The sequence below is a fragment of the Grampus griseus genome (genome assembly GCF_964374135.1).
Source record: "Grampus griseus genome assembly, chromosome: X".
Taxonomy (NCBI): domain Eukaryota; kingdom Metazoa; phylum Chordata; class Mammalia; order Artiodactyla; family Delphinidae; genus Grampus; species Grampus griseus.
The window spans coordinates 20,511,511-20,537,233 of NC_138999.1; the positions used below are offsets into that span (position 1 = coordinate 20,511,511).

General features: G+C 46.8%; 1 protein-coding gene across 1 annotated transcript; it reads right to left on the reverse strand.

Moving 5' to 3' along the window:
* Positions 1 to 9,593: 9,593 nt before the first annotated feature.
* LOC309839474 (transcription factor SPT20 homolog) lies at positions 9,594 to 12,032 on the reverse strand (the record flags this gene model as incomplete). Its single annotated transcript, XM_082681214.1, has 1 exon — positions 9,594 to 12,032. The coding sequence occupies one exon, from the start codon at positions 12,030 to 12,032 to the stop codon at positions 9,594 to 9,596; it is 2,439 nt and encodes an 812-aa protein (XP_082537340.1).
* Positions 12,033 to 25,723: the final 13,691 nt, after the last annotated feature.

The following is a 25,723-nucleotide window of genomic DNA, read 5'->3' on the forward strand; positions in this document are numbered from 1 at the left end:
ATTTAATTTAAACTTTAGTATCTGAAGCCTCTGTTTTTGTTCATTTGTTGTTTGGTTAGAATGATTTCTTTTTTTTTTAATTGAAGTATAGTTGAGTTACAATGTTTCAGGTGTACAGCAAAGTGGTTCAGATATGTATACACACACACTCACACACACACACACACACACACACACACACACACACACCCCTTCTTTTTCAGATTCTTTGCCCTCATAGGTTATTACAAGATATTGAATATAGTTCCCTGTGGTGTTTATCTATTTATTGTTTATCTGTTTATCTATCCTTATTGTTTATCTATTTATTATTTATCTGTTTATCTATCCTTGTTGTTTATCTATTTTATATATAGTAGTTTGTATCTGCTAGTCCCAAATTCCTAATTTATTCCTCCCCCACCCCCTTTCCCCTTTGGTAACCATAAGTTTGTTTTCTATGTCTGTGAGCCTGTTTCTGTTTTGTAAATAAGTTCATTTATACCATTTTTTATTTTTTATTATTTATTTATTTTTGGCCGCACCACGCGGCATGCCAGCTCTTAGTACCCCCTGCAGTGGAAGCATGGAGTCTTAGCCACTGGACCACCAGGGAAGTCCCTCTTTATTTTAGATTCCACATATAAGTGATATCATATGATATTTGTCTGTCTCTGTCTGACTTACTTCACTCAGTATAATCTCCAGGTCCATTCATCTTGCTGCAAATGGCATTATTTCATTCTTTTTTATGGTTGAGTAGTTAGAATGATTTTTCTCGAATAGAGCATGTGGTTGTTCCATTTTTTTAATGCATAAAAATTTTTTTAAAAAAAGCTTTTTACCAGGATGGATGAATGAAATACTGGCTGGGTATGGGATTCTTGGGTTGTAGTCCTTTACTTTCAGTAGTCTCCTAGTTGTTTTTTCAACATCTTCTAGCTTCCAGGACTTCCAGTGTTGTATAAGAAAAGCCTAATACTTATCTTACTTTTTATTTGTAGACAACTTATTCTTTCTGACTAGAAACTTAAGATTTATGTTTAATTATTGAGATTTATAATTTTACCAGGATATGCCTAAGTAAAATTAGGCCTATCAGCTATTGCCACAGTAAGGCTGTGTAACAAAGGACCCCAAAAAGTTCATTGGCATTAAACAATAAGCATTTATTGGTCACTCACACATCTACAAATCTATGCTGGGCTTGACTCTAAGGTCCAAGTTGGGTCCAGGTCTGCTTGATGTATTTCTCATCCTCCTTGCATCAAGAGCCTCCCAAAGCATGCTCTTCTCAGGGCAGAAAGCAGAAGCACATGATGGTGAACCCACTACGCAGGTATATTTCAAGTTTCTTCTTGTATCATATCCATTAATAGTCCATTGGCCAAAGTGAGTCACATGATAAAACTCAAAGTCAAGAGTTAGGGAAGTACGGGGCTTCCCTGGTGGTGCAGTGGTTAACAATCTGCCCGCCAATGCAGGGGAGACACAGGTTTGAGCCCTGGTCTGGAAGGATCCCACATGCTGCGGAGCGACTGAGCCTGTGCGCCACAGCTACTGAGCCTGAGCTCTAGAGTCCACGAGCCACAACTACTGAGCCCACGAGCCACAACTACTGAGCCCACGTGCCACAACTACTGAAGCCCGCGCACCTAGAGCCTGTGCTCCGCAACAAGAGAAGCCACTGCAATGAGAAGCCCATGCACCGCAACGAAGAATGGCCCCCCTCACTACAACTAGAGAAAGCCTGCGCACAGCAACGAAGACCCAATGCAGCCAAAAAATAATTAATTAATTTAATTAATTTATAAAAAAAAAAGTTAGGGAAGTGCAATTTGCTCCATGTTAAAGGGGAGGGAATCAGTACTTGTTGAACAATAATTTAACCTACTATAATGGGTAGATTATCTACTCCGACTCTCATGGCACCTACTGGGAAGTTGGTGTACTTTTTGAGTCTGTAAACTCGGGCCTTTGTTTTGTTCAGGGAAAATTGCATTTATTACTTGCTTAATCATACTTTACCTCCATCGGTTCCTTGTTCTCCTATTTTTGCTTGTTACGTCTCCTAGATCTATCCTCCAAGTCTCTTATCTTTTTTTTTTCTATAAGTTCCATCTTTTTATATTTTTGAGACATCATGCCTTGAGATTTTTCTTCCCCTTCACCCAGGTTACTAACTCTGGCCACAACAGTAGGTATCCTCTCCCTTAATTCAACTAATGTTTTTTTTTTTTTAATTGGGGTATAGTTGTTTTACAATGTTGTGTTAGTTTCTGCTGTACAGCAAAGTGATTCAGCCCTATGTACGCATATATCCCCTCTTTTTTGGATTTCCTTTCCATTTAGGTCATCACAGAGCACTGAGCCCCTGTGCTATACAGCAGGTTCTCATTAATTGCCTATTTGATACATATTAGTGTATATATATCAGTCCCAATCTCGCAATTCATCCCACCCCTCCTTCCCCCCTTGGTGTCCATACATTTTTTCTCTATGTCTGTGTCTCTATTTCTGCCTTGCAAACAGGTTCATCTGTACCATTTTTCTAGATTCCACATATATGTGTTAATATACGATATTTTCAACTAATGTATTTATTTAATTTTTTTGGCTGTGTCAGATCTTAGTTGAGGCATGCGGGATCTTTTGTTGCGGTGTAGGCTCTTCATTGTGGCACGTGGGCTTCTCTATAGTTGTGGCACATGGGCTCTCTAGTTGAGACATGCGAGCTCAGTAGTTGTGGCATGCAGGTTTAGTTGCCCCACGGCATGTGAGATCTTAGTTCCCCGACCAGGGATCAAATCCACGTCCCCTGCATTGGACGGCAGATTCTTTACCACTGGACCACCAGGGAAGTCCCCAACTAATGTATTTTTAAGTTTAAAGCCATAGCATCCATTTACAGAAAGTTTGTGATTTTTTTTTAAAGGATCCCTGGGGGATCCCCTTCTTCTTGTTTTTTTTTTAAATATAAATTTATTTATTTTATGTATTTATTTCTGGCTGTGTTGGGTCTTCGTTGCTGCACACGAGCTTTCTCTAGTTGCGGAGAGTGGGGGGTACTCTTCGTTGTGGTGAGGGCTTCTCAATGCAGTGGCTTCTCGTTGCAGAGCACAGGATCTAGGCGCGTGGGCTTCAGTAGTTGTGGCACATGAGCTCAGTAGTGGTGGCTCGCGGGCTCTAGAGCGCAGGCTCAGTAGTTGTGGCGCACAGGCTTAGTCGCTCCGTGGCATGTGGGATCTTCCCAGACCAGGACTTGAACCCGTGTCCCCTGCAATGGCAGGCAGATTCTTAACCACTGCGCTACCAGGGAAGCCCTGTGATTTTTAAAAAAGTTGTCATCTGTCCTCCTCTAGCAATTCTGTTTTGCTGGGTGCCTGTTCTGTTTTATGTTCCTCCTTCTGGCTGCTGGGAACTCTTAGTTGTCTGTTACTTTTCTTTATCTATGTACTGAGACCATTTGGGTATCACATGTTATGCAGTAGGGCCTGGAATGAATTGAGTCATCAGCTTTATTGGGGGAAAGGAAAACTTAGAAGGGCAGGGTAGCAAGAGAAGAGAAGGCACAGGTGCCCTTCCTCCCATCATTCATTAGAGAAGAGTGCCAGTGCCACCACACGCCCCTGGATACCTAGTGTGGGTTCGCATTCTGGTAGAGGGACCTGCACCCGTATTGTTCTCCTTTCATAGAATGAGCATGAGAAAACAACTTTATCGATGAAGGGACACACAAACTGCTTGAGTGTTGCCATCTGGAGTTGGACACTAGCTATTTAAAGGAGTTGTCTGGGAATTCCAGTTGCCAGCACCTGAAGTCTGGTGGGGGACAGTTCTCCATGTTTCCCTTGTTTCTGCATGTCTTGTGAGCAGAGACACTGATAACCTTTATTCTGGACTAACTTTCCAGGAAGTTTGTATGGTAAACAGCCTGAGGAAATAGAGATAGTATCTCCCTAATGGAGCCAAAGACAAATTTGTTTCTTGACTGTCATAACAAAGATAATGTCTTTCTCCAGAGCAAAAATTAGGCAGGTTTGTTTGCAGCCCCTTTAAACATATTGTTATTTCCTAAGCTTGGGTTCTTCCCTTGTGACAGACATCTACTGCATGTGCGGCATTCACTCGGGCCCACCTCTCTGTTGTCCCCATGGGACTTGGGTGGCAAGGGAACCAATGCACACATGAAATGCATGCTGCCTTGTTGTGCTATGAGTAATAAAGTCCTTTGTCTCCGGCCTCTCCCGAGCACAGGCTCTGGACGCACAGGCTCAGCGGCCATGGCTCACGGGCCCAGCTGCTCCGCGGCATGTGGGATCCTCCCAGACCGGGGCACGAACCCGTGTCCCCTGCATCGGCAGGCGGACTCTCAACCACTGCGCCACCAGGGAAGCCCTGACCCAGTATTCTTGTCTTCTGCCAGCATCCATGAAATTAAGGCTAACTTGTTAGTTTTCAAGCAGCATAGAGTCTCAGACCTTTCAGAGTTCTCGACAGAGCTCATTAGAAGTGACGTGCCCTCCCATCGGGAAGCTGAATTCAGTGGAAGCCCCGCTCTCCACTCTGCTCCAGCCCCAGACGATTTGTGGTCCAGGCGGCCAAAATAAGGTCACTTTGGGATAATGCTTATTCGATACAGTGGATAACTGGCAACTACAGGGTGTTCAGTAATTCCCGATCTCTATACGGAAGAAGCCCTAGTCTACAGAAGGGTTGTCTTCCAATGATTTATTTAAACTTTTTTCTAGGAAAAGAACTTTATAAATGGCAGTTATACTTAGCCCCAGGTATTCTTAGACTAGCCCTCTAAACTTACTGAGCAGGTTCAGTTTAGTGGTTAAGACTGTGGGTTCTGGAGCCAGACTGCCTAGATTCAAATGCTTACCCCTCCTCAGATGTGCGAACTTCGACAAATTACATTAACCTCAATTTCCTCACTTGAAAATGGAGTTAACAACATTAACTACCAATAGGGTCATTCCGAGGATTAAATGAATAATGTACACCTTGTAAGCAACTCCTTTCCAAGCTGCTGTGATAACCATTCAGTAATCGGGCCACTATGTACAGTGGGAGCAGACTTGATCACCGGCGGGCTTGTTCATATAGCATACACTGCCGGAGATGACGCTTATTACCTATTTCTTTTGCTGGGGGAGGACCTTCCGTTAGAGCAAGTATTCTTAACCTGGGGCTCATGGACACTTTTAGGGGATCCATGAACTTAATGAGAAAAGAAAATGCTTTATATATTTACATTCTCTGATCTCTAAGTGAAATATATTATTTCCTACAAATGAATATAGAGAACAAACCACAGTAGTATTAACAGTGTCTATGAAGTTGTATTGAATAGAAATCACAGATGTTTTCACATATTCCACTTATTGCAGGTACCTCAAAGTATCATTCATGCTCAGCACTGCTTTGAAATTATAGTAATTATTAGTTCCTCTGCTACATCTTATTATTTAATGCATTAACCAAGAAGCATATTTATTATTTATCATAACTTTATACTTTCAGGGTTGTATTTTAGCGTAACGGGCTTCCTTTGTAATGCCGTATCTTTTACTTTATGCACATCAAAATGTCATTCTGAGAAAGGATCCGTAGCCTTCACCAAATGCCATAGGCCCATTGTCCAGGGATTAAGAAGCTCTTCAGTAAAGTAAAATTGGCCTTGCTCTGCCCACTCAATTTCCCCTGTAAGAGAGCCAGACCCACAGGGAGGGCTCTGTAGTTCTCTAGCCCTGCCTGTGAGCGAGTGGAAGAATCTCCCTAATACGGGGAGCAGTATTAGAAAACCCGCTTGGCCCAGATCTAAATTGTGTCCTTGAATATATGAGCAGAACGTATAAAGAGAATATATTGACGTTCAGCTGAGTCCTGAATCTATCTCTGTCAAATGGTTCCAAACTGTGGCAAAGATGTCAGTTATTAGCTCCTCTCAAACACCAAGATGTGGCTAAGTGATAGATTGTGATCTGTCATTTCATCCACACATCTTGAGGTCTTTCCAATCATATGATGAGTCCACTGGGGACAGGTCTATGTCTTGCCCTCAGTGAGGCAGTGGAGAGGGTAGTGTGGTAAAGGACATAGTCTCTGACCCCAGGAGGCTTGGATCCGAATCTGGGCTCTGATACTTCATAGCTGGGTGACTTTGAGCAAATTATTTAACTGCCCAATGCCTTGTTTCCTCATCTATAACTGTACCTTCCTTCCATGGTCCTTGCAAGGACTGAGTGAATTAAAACATGCAAAAACAGAATAGTGCCCAGCAGGAAGTGAGAACAGAGGGAAAAATCCTGTATTTTAGAGCCTAAGTGTTTTTCAAAATGCAATTAAAGCAGCTAAGCTTTACATTTTCCCTGCAGATCAAATACTGAAGTACTTGAGATGAAGGGTTATTTTATTAGACTTTATGGGAAAAGACATTTAACTATCTAAAACACTAGTAACACCCTGTCAAGGTTGTCCTCTCCCTTGCCAGAAAGAATGAACTCAGCTTTCTCTAAGGAACAGGTGGTCGTGGTGCTATTTCAGGAAGCAACACACAACAAAAACCAAAGACAATATCGGTATCTGTTGAGAGGCGGCAGAAGTAAGAACAGGATGTTGGAGATGGTCTAGCAAGGAACCTAACATGTTTCTGTCACTTTAAAGAAATAAACAAACATTGCTTAGGAGTATTTTCCCCAAGATTTTCTCAAAATAGCAATCTAGAATGGAATGATAGATTTTTTAACTTATCATTTATAAACAAGTACAAATTCTCTGTGCAGGTACACATACCTGGACTTCATGAGCTGGGCAATATTTTCTCTCTGGAGTCCTGTTTCCACCATCTCCTTGGTCTGTGTCCTAACCTCTGACTTGTGGCAGGGTGGTAAGCCACTGAAATCTTGAGTCTTCTGCTATTTCCTATTCTGTTGTGTACTCATCTTCAGATATGTAACATTCATTATTCTGAGACTTTCTCCTACAGGGAATTTACCTTAAATTGCTGAAGGATAAAATGACGTGAATTTTGAATGAGATCTACATTCTGAAGAGGTACTTTACTTTTCCTTGCTATCTGTATTCTCTGCATCCCACCTAAGCCCTCACACAGTACAAGGCATGTGGGAAGTCCTCCCTTTACAGGTGTTTGAATGAATACAGACTCTGGGATTGTATTTCCAGGGGTACACTCTTTCTTCTTCATCAGTGAGGCAATTGCTTCAATTATAAACCTTGGTGAGGATTAGTAGGAGAAAATAAAGACCACCAAATGTTAATCTGAAACAAAGCTGCATTTATTTGCTTGCCTGGGAAGGAAGCACAACGTCAGCTGGTCTCTCCGTGTAGTAGTATCTGAAAGGATGAGAGTGAGGACAAAAAGGGAGAAGGTACACAAAATCTAGTGAGATTCAGAGTTCACTTGTCTGGTCGGCTCCCAAGGCTGAGTATAAACTCCTCTTTGCAATTGGTCATTGCACTGGTCTTCTTTGCAATTGGTCACTTCTTCAAAGTGCAGGCACCGTTCCTAAAGATGTCCAGGGTGGGCTACATAAAGCTCCAATGGGCTCAGTGTCACTCCGCTGGCATATCTGCCACGTTGGCTTTCCTTAACAGGATCGGTAGCACGTTAGTGCAGCCGGGTTAATGCAGTAAGAATCACCGGTTACCTGCCTCTTCACTCACCTCTTTTGGAACTGCCGAACTTCCTTTTTTTGGTTAGGGCAAAAGGCAGGGAAACATACATGTGTACTTGGGAAAAATACTTTTATATACACAGGTTGTCCTTCAAAGTTGTAAGAACGAAATACGAGAGGCCTCCAGATACTTGTACACAACTGTTCATAGCCCCACTATACACAATGGCAAAAGGTGGGAACAACTCAAATGTACATCAACAGATGATGGATAAACAAGATGTGGCGCACACAAACCAGGGAATGTTCCTCAGCCCCGAAAAGGAATGAAGCGCCGACGCGTGTGACGATGTGGACGAGCCTCGGAAACATTACGCCAAGCGAAAGGGGCCACACAGAAGAGGTCACGTCGTCTCTGGTTCCATTTTGAGGAAAAATCGAGATGGGGGAGTCTGTAGAGACAGAACGCAAATCGGTGGTTTCCTGGGCTGGGGGAGAGGAAGCTGGGAAGTGAGTGCTGAATGGGTACAGAGATTTCTCTCGGGCGATGAAAATGTTTTGGAAGCAGACAGAGGCTGTGGTCGCACCACATTCTAAATGCAGTAAATGCCAATGAATTGTACGCTTTAAAATGGTTGATCCTTATGTCAATTATACCACAGTAAGAAACGGAAACAGAAAACTTCAGGGGTCTTCTGAGCCCCACTGAAACGAGAAAGAAGGTAAAAAGAGATGAGGAAGCAGGGACAGCTGACCAGTTGGTGACCACTCAGGGGAGAGGGACTCCACTTCAGAATGTACCAAAGTTGAAAACACTTGAAAGACAAACCCATTTCCAGATGTTTAGATATTTACCTTCTGCAAATAACCCTGGGTTCTCAAAAATGTAAACGGTTTTATAAAGAGAGAAGACAACATCCCCCTTTCACAGCCAGCGACTGCAGCCTAGAGGAGAACAGCTGGGCTCTGGGGGTGGGGGGCACCTTCTAAAGGGCTGGGGACATCCACGCAAGCAAGGGCCCCTAAAGCATGCTGCGCACTGGGAGGTATCCCATGGCCTCAATAGCAAGATGACAAGCATCAAGTTTTGGTAGCGTTAGCTTGTTTTTGTTTTTTTCCCAAACCAAATGTATAAAAATTGCATTTCAGACACTGGTGCAAAAAGCTTTTAAACTAAATAAACAAATAGGAAAGTGCACTCTCTTCCGAAGGACGTTTCTAATCCTTCGTAGGCCGCGGCAGTATATCGTAGGTACACTGAAAGCACCTGTAAACAGCTACAACCTTCCTGTGGCACGCTAACATGGATGGACCTCGAGGACAGGACACTAAGTGAAATGAGCCCGTCACGAAAGACAAATCCTGTACGATCCCACTTCTACGAAGTATCTAAAGCAGTCACACTCAGAGACACAGAAAATAGAGGGGTGGGGGCCAGGGCTGGGGCGAGGGAAACAGGGAGCTGGTGCTCACGGGGATAAAGCTTCACTTTTGCCCGAAGAAAACAACCCTAGAGATCTGCTGTACAGCAACGACAGAAGTCCACTTAACACTACCGAGCTGTACACGTAGAAGGGTGACGCTGCTACAGTTATGCGTTAGTAGCATCTCGTTAGAATAATACTAATTTTGACTTGACTGGTGTTGCAGTTTTATTGCTTGAGAGAAATGACAGGCTTCAGGAGTTTAAACTGACCCTAGTTTGGATGTGGATACACTTGAGAACATCGCAATAAAAACAACTGTCAACAGCCACCGCCCAAGCGATGGCTTCGGCGAAACCCTGCCAGTTTAGTAAAGCACTTCCCCGTCTCTATGTAAAAATCATGGGCTTGTGCCTCTGCAGAAAGTTTGTACGTCTAACAACGTAAAAGAGCGACACATTAAAACAAAACCCAAATGCGGGTGAAACTCGAAATGCACTCGGTCGCTGCTCTTGTGTTTTCTAAAGGAGAGAAAATCAGCCAGGCCTCAGGGCTTGGGAACGGCTGGCTGGCCTCTATCCGCGGTGCCCGCGGCCTGGCTGCTGGGCTGCGGGCCCCGAGGGCAAGGCGCGGCGGCGCGGCGGCGCACGTGCACGCTGAACTGCAACTGCGGCCGCGGGGCCGCCAAGGCCCAGCCCGTCTGCTGCGGGGGACTCAGCACGGGGCTGCTCAGGCCAGAGCCCGGCGGGGACAACACGAGCACCTGGGGCGGCTGGAAGCCGTCCTCTGCACCGAGGTGAACAACCACGGCTTCCTCGGCACGCACGACCGTGTTGGGAACGGCGGCGCCCTGTGAACCTGAAGCCTGTGCCCCCGGATCCTGTACCCCCAGACCCTGTGCCCCCGGAACCTGTGCCTCCGGACCCTGTGCCCCCGGAACCTGTGCCCCCGGATCCTGTACCCCCGGAACCTGTGCCCCCGGACCCTGTGCCCCCGGAACCTGTGCCTCCGGACCCTGTGCCCTCGGACCCCGTGCCCCCAGTCCTTGGGACGCCGGCAGCCGAGGAGGCGGGGCGCAGGGCCACTGCAGGGGAAGCAGCTGGGGGAGGCGCGGCTGCGGGGCCGGCTGCTGGCTGCTGCACAGGAGCGAACCGCGGGGCAGCTGCACCACAGGAAAGGGTCTGAGATCCGAAGCGTTTTTCTCTGGAGGAGGAGGAGGCTGCGGCGGCGGCGGCGGCGGCGGAAGAGCTCCTGCGGGCAGGTGGCCCGGCGGGATTCCCCTGGGAGCTGGGGCTCTGGTGGCACAGCTTCTCCCCGAGGCCTGGCCTCCACGTCTGGGGCCCACTTCTCTGATGACCATCAGACCAACGGAGATGACCGTGACCCGGGAGACCGAGGTCGTCTGTGATGAGCCCGCAGTGGACAGGGCGGTGGCAGGAAGCGTGCTAACTGGGCTCTGCTCCACAGAGGATTCCTGGGAAAGAGCTGGTGGCTTAGGAGCAGGGCCAGGAGATGCACATGCCTGAGAGCTGCCTGCCTGCTGTGAAGTGAGACTCTCACCCCAGGAGCTCCTTCCTGAGTGCCAAGGAAGTCGCATGGGTGCAGGTGGATGTGTGGCTCCGCTGTCGGGCACTGAAGACTGAACCCACCCAGTCTTAGGCTGTTCTGGTTCTTTCCCTGGAGAAGGTTGCCTGAGACCGGCTGAGCCACTGGAGCTGTGTGACATCTGCACTGGACACTGGGTGCTCTCCTGGACCGACTCCTCGGGCCGACTGACCACTCTCCCAGCATCAGACTCTGCCCCGGGCGGGAAACTGTAGGGATGGTCATCTGCGAAGGAGTGGGGGGGAGACAGCTGTCTCTCCCACGTGGCTTCTGTACCGAACCCTTTTCCAGAGGCAAGTGAATTATCAGTCAGCTGCCTGACGGTCAGCCTTGTTGCCTGGGCCTGATAGCCAGCGTCACCTCCAAATGCAAGATCACCTTGTACCTCATGCACTGGCCAGACTGTCGGTTGTGAGTCATCACATCCGACAGACTTCTTCCTTTTAGCATATTTCTCCACGTCCACTTGAGAAGGTACGGCCAAGTCACAGCGTCTCTGTTCCCACATATCTACACAACTTCCTGCTTTAAAAGTTTTGAGGCCGTAATTCCCAGCTGTTTTACTTTCTCTTATTCTTTTGCAGGAAGTCAGGGCTCTTAGCTCAGGAGAAGGGGGACGAGACAGCTCCTGCTGCCGATTCAGAGAGGCCATAGAGTACCTCTTGAAGTTCCTTTTCATGGGAAGAGTGTTCATCTTTTGTTTGTTATAGAGCAGTCTGTTTGCAGTGCACGCTACTGATACAGAAGGGTCTAGACACAGTGGTTCAGCCGTAGCTAAGATCAGTTGGCTCTCAAGCAAAAGTTTGTCCTCCTGGGTCCAATTCTGGTTATCGCTGGCTATGGCCTCTACATCCCAGGCTAAAGTCTGCATCGTGGGACGTAAGAGAATATGCCTGCTTTGGTAATGGGGAGCTTCCCTGTCGCTGGACTGCCTGTAGTCCCGTATTTCTGCTATCACACACCCGTGATGAAAAACGTTAACCTGAGACTTTTCCAGGAGACCCACTAAAACAGGAGGTAATTCTTCTGCATCCAAGTATTCGAGCAATTCCCCTTCTTCATAGGGCAGTCGGATGATCTCCGAAGATGATCCATTTTCCCCCTTGAGCATCAGCGAATAGCCCTCCTTTCCTGGGTACAGGTTGACCACCAAACACGGCAACGACTCTCTCCTAAGAAGCTTCTCTAACAGGTTCACGTTGCTTGTTAATTCCTCCGTAACCTCAGGCTCTTTTTCACATTCTTCAACATAAATGTCATAAAGTTTTTCATAGAGAGACTTCTCCCCATTAGATGGGTATTTCCTTTCCGGAGGTCTCTGTCGGGCACTTGCAATGATATACTCCGCACGATCCAAAGCTCGTTCTAGAGCCTGCTCCATTGCGGTACAAAATGGGGGCCCTAATGGAAGAGAAAATGTAAGTGAGCGGATGAACCGGGTGAAAACCCTGTCTGCAGTATCGACGAGCATTCTTGCAAACGCGGCCACTCCACAGTGGCGCGACCAGCCTCACCTCCAAAAGGACACCAAGACACCCGCCCCCGAAGAAGCAGCGCGCAAAATACCTGCGATTTAGGGAAAGACCTAAAGGCGTGCAAGCGGCCACCGCGCTGGATCTCGCTCGCCTCGCGTGGCAGCAGATGACCCGGATGTGAATGTAAGCGATTCTCCGCCCCCCACGCCCCCCACCCCCGCACATCCCCCCGAAGGCGCGCGCATCCGTGCGTCCGCCTGCGCAGATCGTAGGCTCAGGCCTCATCCTTCTATTGCCTCTTGGGCGCAGGCCCGCCCCCTTCACTTCTGGTTTTGGGGTCTGCACTTCCACCAAGGGCTGGGCTTCGCCACATCTTCTTTTCTTATAACCTTGAAAAGCACAAGCAGCCAACAAAATAAAAATCTATCATTTTTCGGTGCGGCTTTAATACGCACCAATTTGCGTGGTACTGCAGTTGCCGGGAAGGTCATGAAAGGTGGTCATTTCTTGGCGATCACTTCACCAAGCATTATTCACTGTTTTGGGAATGTCTTGTTTGTTCCCAGTGGCAGGACTGCTCCTGGTGTCCATCGCCAATTTCACACACCCAAAGAGTCCCCATATAGGGCTTCCCTGGTGGCGCAGTGGTTGGGGGTCTGCCTGCCGATGCAGGGGACACGGGTTTCGTGCCCCGGTCCGGGAAGATCCCACGTGCCGCGGAGCGGCTGGGCCCGTGAGCCATGGCCGCTGGGCCTGCGCGTCCGGAGCCTGTGCTCCATAACGGGAGAGGCCACAACAGTGAGAGGCCCGCGTACCGCAAAACAGAACAAAACAAAACAAAACAGAGTCCCCATACATAGCTCTTGCCTACATGCAGGCTCGCTGTATTTGGTGCATCAGAATTCTTCATTGATTCTTCCAGTGATCTCCTGCCTAATGGTGTTCATAGAGATGTGCACGTAACATGACATTCTTTTACAGAAGTACTTACCTTTTATTTCTCTAGGTATTTCAGAAAGGGTTTTATAGTCTTTTTCAAAGTGTGTGGTAGGTACCTCATATCGTCTAAGAATTCCATTCAGGATTGTTTGTTTTAAAAGGTGGTTTGCATCTGATAGGGTTGAGAACTGTTGTTCCAGGTGACGGCAGTACAGTTTAAATGGTTACTCTAACTGTAGACCATAGCTACAGTCCTAGTGGTGGTTTGGAGTGGTTTGATTGAGTCCTAGGTAATTTATGGGCCATTGTTTTCCATTAATATTGTTGCCTTGCAATCTGCCAGCCTTTTTGGACAGGTTTTCTCTGTTTTCTGTTTTCAAGAATCTCTTGATGTTTAGGTGTAGACATAATGATAATACAATATTCATAGTGAAGTCACAAATGAGAAGAATCCAAGATAAACTGGTGAAATTCCTGAATTACAGACTACTATAAAATAAATGTGTTTTTCTAACCAATAGCAATTATGATAATTACATATTACAGTAGATACAGTCTACTGAAATAGGATTAAAAACTCCTTGACTAAGAGTTCCTTAAACATGTCCCTCGTTCAGCAATAGACAAGAATAATTTTCTCCTGGCATATCAGTTGTCTTTGGGCAAATGTATACAGTCGTCCCTCGGTATCAGCGGGTGATTGGTTCCAGGACACCCGCCCGCCCCCCCAAGGATGCTAAAATCCTCAGATGCTCAAGTCCTTACAGTAGGCCCTCCATGTCCCCATCCCTGGTTCTCCCTCTGCAGATCTGATTATATTTGATCCGTGGTGGGTTGAAACCGCAAATGCGGAACCCGCGGATATGAAAGGCCAATGTGAATACTTGTGGATGCCTCGGGGGGGCTTGAAATCGGTTTAGTTTCTTAGCTCCTTAAAAGCATCCTTCCCTGTCTCTCTCTTTTCCCCTCCACATGCCCACCTTTAGGCTAAGCGTAAGACTGGATAGTTAAACCATAGTTTGCTATCCAGTCATCCAAATAGCCAACTTTAATCAAGCCCAACTGAATGAGGTGAACAGGAGCTCTGACCCTCACTCAAAGCACTGCCTATCCTTCCAACTTGAACAGATGAACTTAGCTGCCTGCCGGCCTCTTGCAGGCTTCTCACCAACCATGATCCCCTTCACCTTCTGTCCTCAGGAATTTGCTGTGTGTTGGGTCTGGAGAAGTACCAGTCTGGGACAGTATTCCGTTTAGGTGGAGAGGCTAATTAGAAAGGGAAAGCTCTGCTTTCTTGGGGATCTGAGGTAGATTCTGTTGGAGGGGAAGTGGCACAGTGGACCTGTGTTGGAGTCAGGTTATCCTTCTAAAAAGTAAAGTCCAGGATTTCTGGGGGCTGCTCCCAGCCTGCAGACCAGGCCTGGTAGCTTCTCAGCATGACAGAGGAGGAGGGCTGGGGCTAGGGTGAGGCAAGCAGGAGCCCAGGGTGTAGGGTGCAAGGAGACAGCCACCCTCGGCTTGTGCAGGTCCCAACAGGGCCGGCGCCCTGGGTGCCTGGCTTGCTCACCTTGCCCCAGCCCTGCAGACAAGGCCTCTCACCACCTGGCGCCTGTCTGCTCCCCACCTCTTTCCTCTCCTCTCTTTCCTTTGCTTTCTGTGCTCTGAGCATAGTCACTGGGCACCGACAGGCCCACCCCTTCAGGGCTCTGTGCCCTCTCTGCTTAGTCACCTGCCAATCTCCACCCATCACCTCAAATATCCCTTCCTGACTTCCAAGGAGCTCGCCTCCTCGTCTCTGCTGTTCTGCCAAAGCACACGTACCACACGCCGTATCAGAGCCAGGCTTCGCATCGGAAGGGAATCGAGCGTGTGTTTGCACCGTTCTCCACACCCAGCCTCTGGATTCTCTGAGGGCAGACACGATGCCTTTTCCGTCTTTGTCTGGTCACCAACTTGGTCATCACTTGGCACAAAGTTGGCACAAGAACGAAGAAACGATTGACCCCCTGCTCTAGTTACTTTACTTCAAGACTCGTGTGAAGAAACATTTCGTCCCCTCTTTAGCGGTGAGAAAGGCGTCCCGAGCCGGGTCTTCTGAGTGTAGTGCGCCAGGGTGTCTGAGCCTCGGCACTAGCGACATTTGTGAGGGGGCGTGTTCCTGTGCACCGTAGGGTGTTTAGCAGCACCCCTGGCCTTCCCCACTAGACGCCAACAGCACTCATCCCCCGTTGTGGTAACCCAGAACGGCTCTAGATATTGCCCAAGAGGCCTTGCGGGGGCAAAATCATACCCCTGGTGAGGAACCCCTTCACTACCCTGCTCTGTAAGCCATGAGCTTGATCCAAATGCAGCCCCTAAGCTGACATCCCCGGGCACCCCTCTCTCAGTAGAGAGGTGCATCTGCCCACTCTGTCATGGGATGGGCGAGATGCTCAGTTGTGGTCCTGACTGTGTCTTCAGTTGGGTTCCCCAGAAGCAAACCCTGACAAGAGGATTCGAGTGCAAGGAGTTTATTTGGGAGCTCATCCCGAGAGACACTGGTCAGGGAAAGGGCAGCTCAGTCAGGGATGGGGAAGAAGGTGATCAAAGGCAGAGTCATGAGCAGAAGGCCGCTGTGGACAACCGGTCCCTGCTGGGGCCCTTTGGGAGACAGTACGGAGCAAGCTCAGGTTGTTCTAGCCTAGAGGCAAGGAAGCTGGGCTGTTTCTCCATCCACTCCTCTCTCTCATTTGACTGACGACAGTCCTGAGGGCATTATTTCCCATCACTCTGGGTTGCCACATGTGAGAGCCACCCATGCTCCTGTGGCCTGGGTGCCCTCAGAGAGAGCGTCAGGAGTGCTTGCAGTAATACTCAGTCCTCGTGTACAGGATGGCAAGTACCTCGGGGAGATGGGCAGGGCCCCGGCAGCATGGGCTACACCTGTGGCTGAAGAGCCATGGAAGAATGCGGCCATTCACTCTTGGTGATGGAGACAGTGTGCTCTGTAATATAGGTGGGCGTGTGGAGACGTGAAATTGTACTCCATCCAAGTGGACGGGGCGATTTCACGTGAGGTTTTTGTCAGCTACTACAGCCCACGATGCCAACAGTGGAGAGTGTGGCCCACGCCTTACTCTTCCCCGGGAGGACCCCCAAGGCAGTCTGGCCACACGTGCGCTGGGTGAGGCTCTGTCCCTGGCTGTGCGTGTATTCCGGTGAGCTTTAGCTGGCCAGACAGTGCTTACCATGGCTCAGCACCCCTGCACTTGAGCTCCCTAATTGCCTGCTCTTTCCACAGCATGAGGTTTCTTGAAAATGTTCTCAGTGCACACCATCTTTGGAGCCTTCTGAGCACATCAACGAGCACACTGGCTGGTTCTAAGGAGTCCAACTGCTGCCGTCCCCTACGGCAGCTCGACAGAGATGCACATGCTGAGAAAACCCATGGCCAGAAAAGACATGCTAGAGGAGGCAGAGAACTGAATTAATTACAAGATAATTAACCTAATTTACAGTAGTCAACTGGTTCATTCTCTACCCGCTGAGGTGTAGTTCTAGGTTTTTGCCGCCTCTCTCGCTGTGGGTAATTAGAGGGACCAGCCGCAACCTTGGAACTGCCGGGATCAAAGATTGGGGAAGGTAAAGAATCATTGCTTGTTGGTCTCCTCTCGGGTTAACCCTCCATCACTGGCATTGAGACTTAATGCGTTACTCCTGTGATCAGGTCCCAGATTCAGTAAAGCAAATCCCAGGGAACGTTGTAGGTCTGTGAGATTATGTGAGCGAAGATCACTCCCACAGCCTGTTACGTCATTCTGTGCTGCCACCTCTACTAGTTGTTTATTGAATCTAAGAACTTCTCAGAGCCCGTAATTGTTGCACTGCATATTTATTTTCCTCTTTTCCCCTTTTCTTGAATTGTGTCTCCCCTCCACCTTCTTCCACTTGTGCACCTTTTTTATCATTTTACTGAAAAATAAATGAAGTTGGATGTTTTCCTGGCGTTATTGCTCTGTTATAAACTCCCTGAGGTAAATAGCCGTAGCCTGAGTCAGGGTTTTTCAGCCTCTGCTTGTTGACGTTGTTGTGGGCGCTGTCCTGTGCAATGTAGGGTGTTCAGTAGCATCCCTGGCCTCTACCCACTAGAGGCCAATAGCAGCCCCATCCCAGTTAAGACAACCAAACATGTCTATGGATACGGCTAAGTGTTCCCTGTGGGGAGCAGAGTTATCCCCAGCTAAGAATCACAACACCATGGTATCACAAAATAGCTGGGTTTAGAGAAAGGAAGCAGCAACCTACAAACCACAAAACACTTTGCACCTTAATTTCTAGGACAGTTCCAATGATTAGGTGTGACTTTTACATTTTTTGTTTGTTTTTTGCTGCAATTACTGCTAAGGTTGGCCCTGAGTTATCTTGCTAATGCTCTAAAATTTCCATTGGACCTGATTAATAAATAGAGTCTCTGGCCAGTAGGAGAGATGCAAACAAAAATATCATTAAGTCTTTAGAAGGTAGATTTTCAAAAATATACTAGCAGAGATTTTCTTTTTTAATTCATCTGCCTGATAAGAGTCACTAACGATTTCCAGATTTTCCACGTTTCTTCAACAATTGAGAATTTTTGCTCATTTCAATAATTTTTCTTTAATCTTCATTCAATATTTGCTCTTTCAATGTATGTTCTCTGCACTTTATTTTGCTTTGTTAATGTCAGACTGTCCCTGGACTTACTCCTTCTCCCACTTTTCTCTATTTACAGTCAATCCTTCAATGACTTCATCTAGTCTCATGGCTTTAGGTACCATCAATACATAGATGGTTCTTCAATTTATATCTCCAGCCTGGACCTCTCCCATGAACTACTCATAACATCAAACTTCCTATTCAAAATCTCTACCTGGGGACTTCCCTGGTGGTGCACTGGTTAAGACTCCGTGCTCCCAATGCAGGGGGCCCGGGTTTGATCCCTGGTCAGGGAACTAGATCCCACATGCATGCTGCAACTGAGTTCGCATGCCACAACTAAGGAGCCTGCCTGCCACAACTAAGACCCGGTGCAGCCAAAAAAAGGTAATAAATAAATAAAATAAAATGCTATGATGAATGTGGATAACAGAGAGCTATCAACTATCTGTAAAAAAAAAAAAATCAGGACTTCCCTGGTGGCACAGCGGTTAAGAATCTGCCTGCCAGTGCAGGGGACATGGGTTCGATCCCTGGTCCAGGAAGATCCCACATGCCTCGGAGCAACTAAGTCCGTGCGCCACAGCTACTGAGCCCGCGTGCCACAACTACTGAAGCCTGTGCGCTTAGAGCCTGTGCTCCACAATGAGAAGCCACTGCAATGAGAAGCCCACACACCACAACGAAGAGTAGCCCCTGCTCACCGCAACTAGAGAAAGCCTGCTCACAGTAACGAAGACCCAACTCAGCCAAAAAAAAAATCTAGTTTTTAACTAGGAGACCCATGGATGGGTTTCAGAAGGTCTTTGAACTTTCTAAAGCAGTAGATGAATTTCAGATCATTCCTGAGGACCTGTATGGTGTTTTTGTGTTTTTTTTGTTTTGAGGGAGGAGAGAAAGCATAGGGTGGCTGAGGGAGGTGAGAAAAAGACCAGAGACTGGTGGGGCCAGGAAGCCATATTTCACCTACCGTACAACTTTCTCATGAAGTGGAGGAAAAGTCACCACCCAGGAAGAGACCACTGTGTGTGTGCCACGTGGGTGGGTGGGAAAAGCTAAGCCAGCCTGTGAGACTCATGGGCTGTGGCCTAAAACATTACCCCTGGGAAACTGCACAATAAAACCACCAAGGGAGTTAAAACACTCAAACCAGCTGTTCAAGAACGGCCTTTTCCTTCCTAAACCCTATAGGCCAGATGCCACTTCCCAGCTGTTTCCTTTCATAGTTTCTCTGCTTTTGTGGATCCCTCAAGGGCCTGTTGATGAGTAAAGAATGTGGAGATCAAATGATAGCCCAGCCCATTCGAAAAGGGTAATTCAAGAAGAGCACAGGTCCCCATTGCTGCTGCTTCTGTCTGTCCAACCTACCAATCACCAGGTGAGTTTTCTTTGGAAAGCCACAGACCTAACAATAAGGGCCGATGAAAACCATCCTGGAATTCATTTTAGAAAGAACCACTTTCTCTGAGTGATCTCTTCAGTGAGTTTCCCCAATCCCTGCACATGTGTCCCCTCATCACAAAAATGTTCACTGGCCCTTCCTATTCTGGATGGTGATGTCAGCATTGGCAGTGAGTTTGTTTTGAACTTCTTTCATTAAGCTGTGAGTTTTCTTCCTGAATTATAGCAGATTATTTAATGTAGACAAAGACCTTAGAATCATCATCATAGACACTCCATCAACAGGGGCTATGCGCCACGTAAAATAGGTGATATGCTTCCCAGTTTCCAGGCAAGGAAATAGGTGTCTGGAGACTAACCAGAATCATCCTGGCTGACGACAGTCAGCCTTTAGAGCAGAGGTTTGTACCCGTGGCTATCCATTAAAGTCACCTAGGGAGATTTCAAAACTAGCAACACATGGAACCACCCCCAGAGATTCTGTTTCATTGGTCTGGGTGGTGTCTGGGCACCCTTCACTTTCAGAAGCTTCCCAGAGGATTCTAATGTGTAACCAGGATTGAGAACCAATACTTTAAAACTTCACTCTAGTCTACAAGCTCGATTTGCCTCTTGCAGACAGCATTTGGTCCAATGGCACAGTTTTACAGATGAGAACACTGAGGTCCAGGGAAGATGAATGATTTTCTTAAGGCATCGGAACTGGAACTAACCATTAAAAAAATCACAATTTATAACCCTTCTTTGCCTCTGCGTCATCTAAACGCAAACTTGGTTGAGCATAAGAATCACCTGATTGCTTGTCAAAAATAAAAACTCCCAGGTTCCTCCCCTGGATATTATTATTAAGTAGGTCTGCGGTAGGGTCCAGCTGTCTATAATTTAATAAGTATCCCCGTGGTGAATATAATCTGGCCAATTTGTCGGTTCTGTATCATTTTTGTTTAAGATTCCACATATAAGTGATATTATGTGATATTTGTCTTTGTCTGTCTGGCTTACTTCACTTAGTTTGATGATCTCTAGGTCCATCCATGTTGCTGCAAGTGGCATATTTCATTATTTTTTAAAACATTTTATTTATTTTTGGCTGTGTTGGGTCTTCGTTGCTGTGCGCGGGCTTTCTCTAGTTGCAATGAGCGGGGCTACTCTTCGTTGCGGTGCGCAGGCTCCTCATTGCGGTGGCTTCTCTTGTGGCGGAGCATGGGCTCTAGGCGCATGGGCTTCAGTTGTGGCTCACGGGCTCTAGAGCGCAGGCTCAGTAGTTGTGGCTCGTGGGCTCTAGAGCGCAGGCTCAGTAGTGGTGGTGCACGGGCTTAGTTGCTCCGCGGCATGTGGCATCTTCCTGGGCCAGGGATCGAATCCGTGTCCCCTGCATTGGCAGACAGATTCTTATTCACTGCGGCAACAGGGAAGTCCCTATTTCATTCTCTTTTTATGGCTGAGTAATATTCCATTGTGTATATACACCACATGTTCTTTATACATTCATCTGTCGATGGACATCTATGTCGATTCTGAGCTAATGAGATTGTTGGTATTTTCTTTCTTGCTTCCTTCCTTCCTTTCTTTTTTCTTTTTCTTTTTTTTTTGCTGCAAAAAGCTTTATTGTTTCCATTTGGTCCAAGGCTTGGGAGAGAGCTCCAGGGTGGTTAAAAGCTGCCTAGTGGCTGCAGAGCAGGGCTTCAGGCAGAAGCCCTGACGCCAGAGGGGCTCCTCAAAGGCCGCTGGGCTCCGGACGCTCCTACTCGTGCTGGAGGGCGAGCCTTTCGACGAGGGGCTCGCCCAGCCCCCCCTGGGGACCAGCCGGCCTGCGGAGGTTGGTCAGGTGGGCGCGCATCTTCTGGATGAGTTTCACCTGCTCATCTAGGAGGCGGCTCTCCGGGAAGTCACAGAGGCGGGGGTCTGTGCGGGCAGAGCCCAGGGCGTGCAGGTCTACAAGGGCCTGGTTCAGGTTCTCCGCGAGCACGACGGCTTCCACAGCGTCCTGGGTTTCACCCCACTCATCCTGAGATGCTTCTGCACGTCCTGGAAGAGGGCGCGGCTGCCGCGCTGCTTTTGCATTTTCAAGAGGCGCTGGGCGCCCTCACGCTTCCCCTCGGGCACTTCGCGGAAAAAGTGGCCCAGGCCCTCCAGAGTCGCGTCGTGGTGGTGGATATAGGAGCCCAGAGAGAGGTAGGTGCGGGAGGCCGGCAGATGCATGTTGACTAGTAGGTTGACGGCGGCCTCCACCTCGGCGGAATCATTCTGACGAATCTGGGAGCTCGTGGTGGATCGGTAATACGGAGTTAAGCTCAAAATATGGTGTTGGCGGTCCCGGCGGCCAGGACAGCTGAGCGGCTGGTTCCGAAGGTTGCGAGTGGAACACAGGCTGGAGGTGGTCGGAGGCGGGAGCGAGGGGCGCCCCTGGGTCTGTGCCGTCTACACACCGTTGTAGCAGGAGACGGAGCCGCGGGAGTGCCCAGCGCACTGCCTGTTGATATTTTCTAAGCTAAAGAAAATTTTAGATCTTTCACGGTGGTACAAAAAAGAACTTAAATATCATTTTAATGATTTCCTCTGTGTGAAGACATTAAGAAAATGTAACAGCCCTGCTTTATCAAACTCTAGGCTTTAGTTACAATTCCGTAATTCTTATTTTGTTTGGTTGTTGTTGTTGAAGTGTGTGGTTCTTTACTCAGAAGAACATGGATATTCATTTCAATTTGTAAGAAGTTGTGAGCTGAACTCAAATGGTTATAGCTTCCGGAACAGAGAATAAACTGGCTACTACTGTGACCAATTATAATGACACATGCCAGTCTGTTCTCTGCTCCAAGTTTGGTGGTTTCCAGTCAGGAAGGGTGAAGCAGCCGTAGTCTTAGGTGGCCAAGCGAAGAGTGTAGCTCGGCAAGCATTTGTCGTAGGACCCCTGATGAACATGTGACTCCACAGGAATGCCCTTAAACTCCACTCTTCGAGGCAGCTTTACTAAGAGGTGCAGTGCAAAGAGCCCTGGAATCCAACTCTGAAAACCTAGTTCTGAAATATTGTTCTCCCACCTACTTGCTCTAGAACTATGCTCAAATCATTTGACTTCTAGGAAGCTCATTTCCACATCTGTAAAGAGAGGGTAATGATATCCGTTCTACCTGTCTAGTGAGGGATATTGGAGTATTATATTAGCTAACATATTCGTTAGCATTTGCCTTGTAACAATCACAAGCCTCTGTGGTATATGACAATAAATATTTGTTTTTCATAGATCTACACGTTTTAGCTAATCTAGGCTGGGCTTCCTGGGCAACTCTGCCAATGTTGCCTGGATTCACATGGCTGGAACGTTGACCGATCGATCCCCCCAGGGCTGGACAAGCGTGATTAACCCAGATATATCCTCATGGAAATGGCAGGAGTGCAAGATCGCAAGAGAACAAGCCCCATTGTGGAAGCACTTTTACAAGCCTGTCCTGTGTCATATCTATCATTGGTCAAAGCAAGCCACGTGGCTGAACTGAAAATTAAGGAGTGGGCTTGTATACCTGGCCTTTTGATGGAAAGATGTGTAAAGTCACACAGTAAATGGTACGGATACTGGGAAAGATGAAGAAATTGGGTTAATGCAGTCGAACACAGCTGATGCTTATAAAGTGCTATGCAAACTATATTAATGTAATGAAACTTCTGTGATGCGGAATATGTAAATGAACCATATATGAACTAACTTGTGAGTAACTTTTATGGATAGAAGAGAGTATAAGTCAGTTTATATTCCAAATATTTTCCATTTTGGTGGGTTTATAGGTAGCATTATATATAGTGCTTTCGTCAGTTATTGTGCTTCTTAATTGGTAGTATGGGACACAAGTTTAAATGACTTGGTTGTCCGAGAGAATTTTTTCTTTTCTCCTGAATTGAGATCTTGAAGAAAGCCAGTTGTGTATGTCAGAGTTTCATTTCACACTTTAAAACTATGTTTCTCTGGCTGATTCCAGGGAAGTAGCAAGATCGATTCAAGAGGAGCATGGAATATCCTGATATGTCAGGAAGTAAGGAAGTGATCAGAAAAATGTTAGGGACATGCCACAAGTACAGAGGAGCCAGCCTGAAGGGGCTTCTGCAGGCTGAATCTTAGACAATTTGAGCACCAAAATAATTAATTACAGTACTGAATTATAAACCAATGGAAAAACAGGTATATACATGGATAAATGGGGGAGAAGGGTGGTGGGCTTTTGCTTACAAGGACAATGCCAAGGGTCAATGTGGAGGGAGTCCTAGAGTTGGAAGATTATCATTTTGCAACCATCATAATAAAGCCTCAGTCGGGCAAGAATCATCAATAGATACTAAATGTAGGGGAAGTTTTGATGGGCAGGATATTTCCATGGTTGTTAAGTGTCTCCCCAGAGGTTGCTCATTAGCAGCAAGGGAAGGAAAAAAATAGTAAGTATACAATGGAAAAATTGGACAACACCTAGTCCGGGTGACCAAAATTAACATCACCAGTGAAGGAGAGATGGCTATCATGTAGCTCCAGAGGTGATACCCTGAAAAGGATACATGTCACCTATGTAGTATTTTGACTGAGAATGTATAATCTGAATCTGATCCTGAGGAAATACCAGCTGGACACAGAACAAGGAAAAGGAGGTGGGACAGTATTCTTTCAATGTCAGTGTCATAAAAGACAAAGGCCGTGGAGATGTTTGAGATTAAAGGAGTCTGAAAAGACATGACAGCTAAATGGCAACACCTGAGCCTAAACTGAACCGTATACTGCAGGGGAGGTGAAAATACCATAAAGGACATTATTAGGTCAACTGACAAAATTGAAATATGGACAGTAGATTAGGCAAAAACATTGTTCTGACCACGATGAAGTAACAGGGGCCAGATGTACCCTCCTACCTTAAACAACTAAAGAAGCAGAGAAAATGTACGAAACGATGGTTCGCAGACATTAGACGATAGGCAGCACAGGACAGAGATCCCTAAGAGAAGAGACACAAACAAGGTGAACCCTATGATTGCCCCTGTTTACTGCCTGGAGCCAGTTTGCAAACCTCAGTGCAGGGACGGGAAACGCAAACAGAACCCCCAGGTTTCCTGAGTTGCGGAGACATAGTTGAGAATTTGGAGAGGCCACGGTGGCTAGGATTCGCAGGGCGGGGGACCAGAGAGGAGAGTGCTGCCTGGAGACTGAACTCTGGAGGTCTGCAGAGGGGCTCCCTTGAATCGTCCGCTTAGTGCTGATCTGTACATGAGGTTTTTTTTTTTTTTTTGTACATGAGTTTTTAAGGAAACTAGCTGAGGCCAGGGAAATAATCTCCCAAAAGTATCAAGTGGAAAACTTCTTGGCGATCACACAAGTTTGGGAGTAGTTCATCTTCCCTTTTGCTAGACTGGAGAACCCTTGTACTATGTGGGCATTAGGTAGAGTATTTAGAAAGGTGTTATCTCAATAGTGGGATCGAGCTAGGCCTAGACTAAAGGCTGCTCTGGTCTGATTCAGCGTAACAGAGCTGAAAAGCAAGATTTGAAAGAATCAAATTGTTTCCAAGTAACTTAACTGCATCCCAGAGGAAAGCTCAAAATTATTTACCAAGAATTACAGAATATTACAAAAATTACTTCTAAAAAACCCAGCAGCTAACAATGAACCCAATGTCTGGCATCCATTTAGTCTGTAACTGTACTGTGGTTATGGAAGAGACTAGCTCTACTCTTAGGAAGTACACACAGAAATATTTAGGGATCAAGGGCCATGACGTATGAAATTTGCAAAGAGAGAGGGGTGGAGAATAGGTGAATCTGGGTAAAGGATATACAGGGTTCTTTGTACAATGTTTATTTTTACAGCTTGTGAATTTGAAATTATTTCCAAGTAAGTTAATTCAAAAAAGAAATATAAAAACGATGTTTCTTGTACCTCAGAAACCAGCAGAATCCTATTTGGATCATGCTATGATGGTGCTCAATCTATCCACAAGAATGTGTATAACTTTCAATTATCAACTGCTACAGAGAATTCAAAATAGCATTTAGAGGGGATCCTGCAAAGGCAGCAAATTGGGGAAAAAAGAAGAGAAATATAACAGATAGCTATTTGTTACCATGATGGGCATTTGGAAATTCTTTAAGTGTTGGCTTTTTCCCCTCATCAGCCAATTCCTATATTTTGCTGAAGTGAGGGATTTTCCAATTTGCTTTTCTCCGACCTGTCCTGACATTGCTATCTATCGCGTTCTGGATGAATGGAATCTAGAGCCTTTCTGATGCAGGTGCTGAGGCAATCTGACTTACTGCGCAAGGAAGGAACAGCTTCTAGTGTGAGGCAACCAACGACAGGGAGACCAGTTCCTGGTCTCAGTGGAACACAGCAGTTCCAGGTGGAGACAACAGTTTTCTGCAGCACTTGATGCTACAGTGTTTCCACATGTCCAGTCAAAGGTGGGGGCATGTGAACATTCTGATGGGAACTGGATTTGTCAGAACAATAGGAAATAGACTTAACCAGAGAATTCTGGTTCCTTCTCTTCCTGGATAACCCTCCTGCAATGTGGGTCTAATGTTCTGTTGAGGTCTTCACTGTTCTTATCCTGTG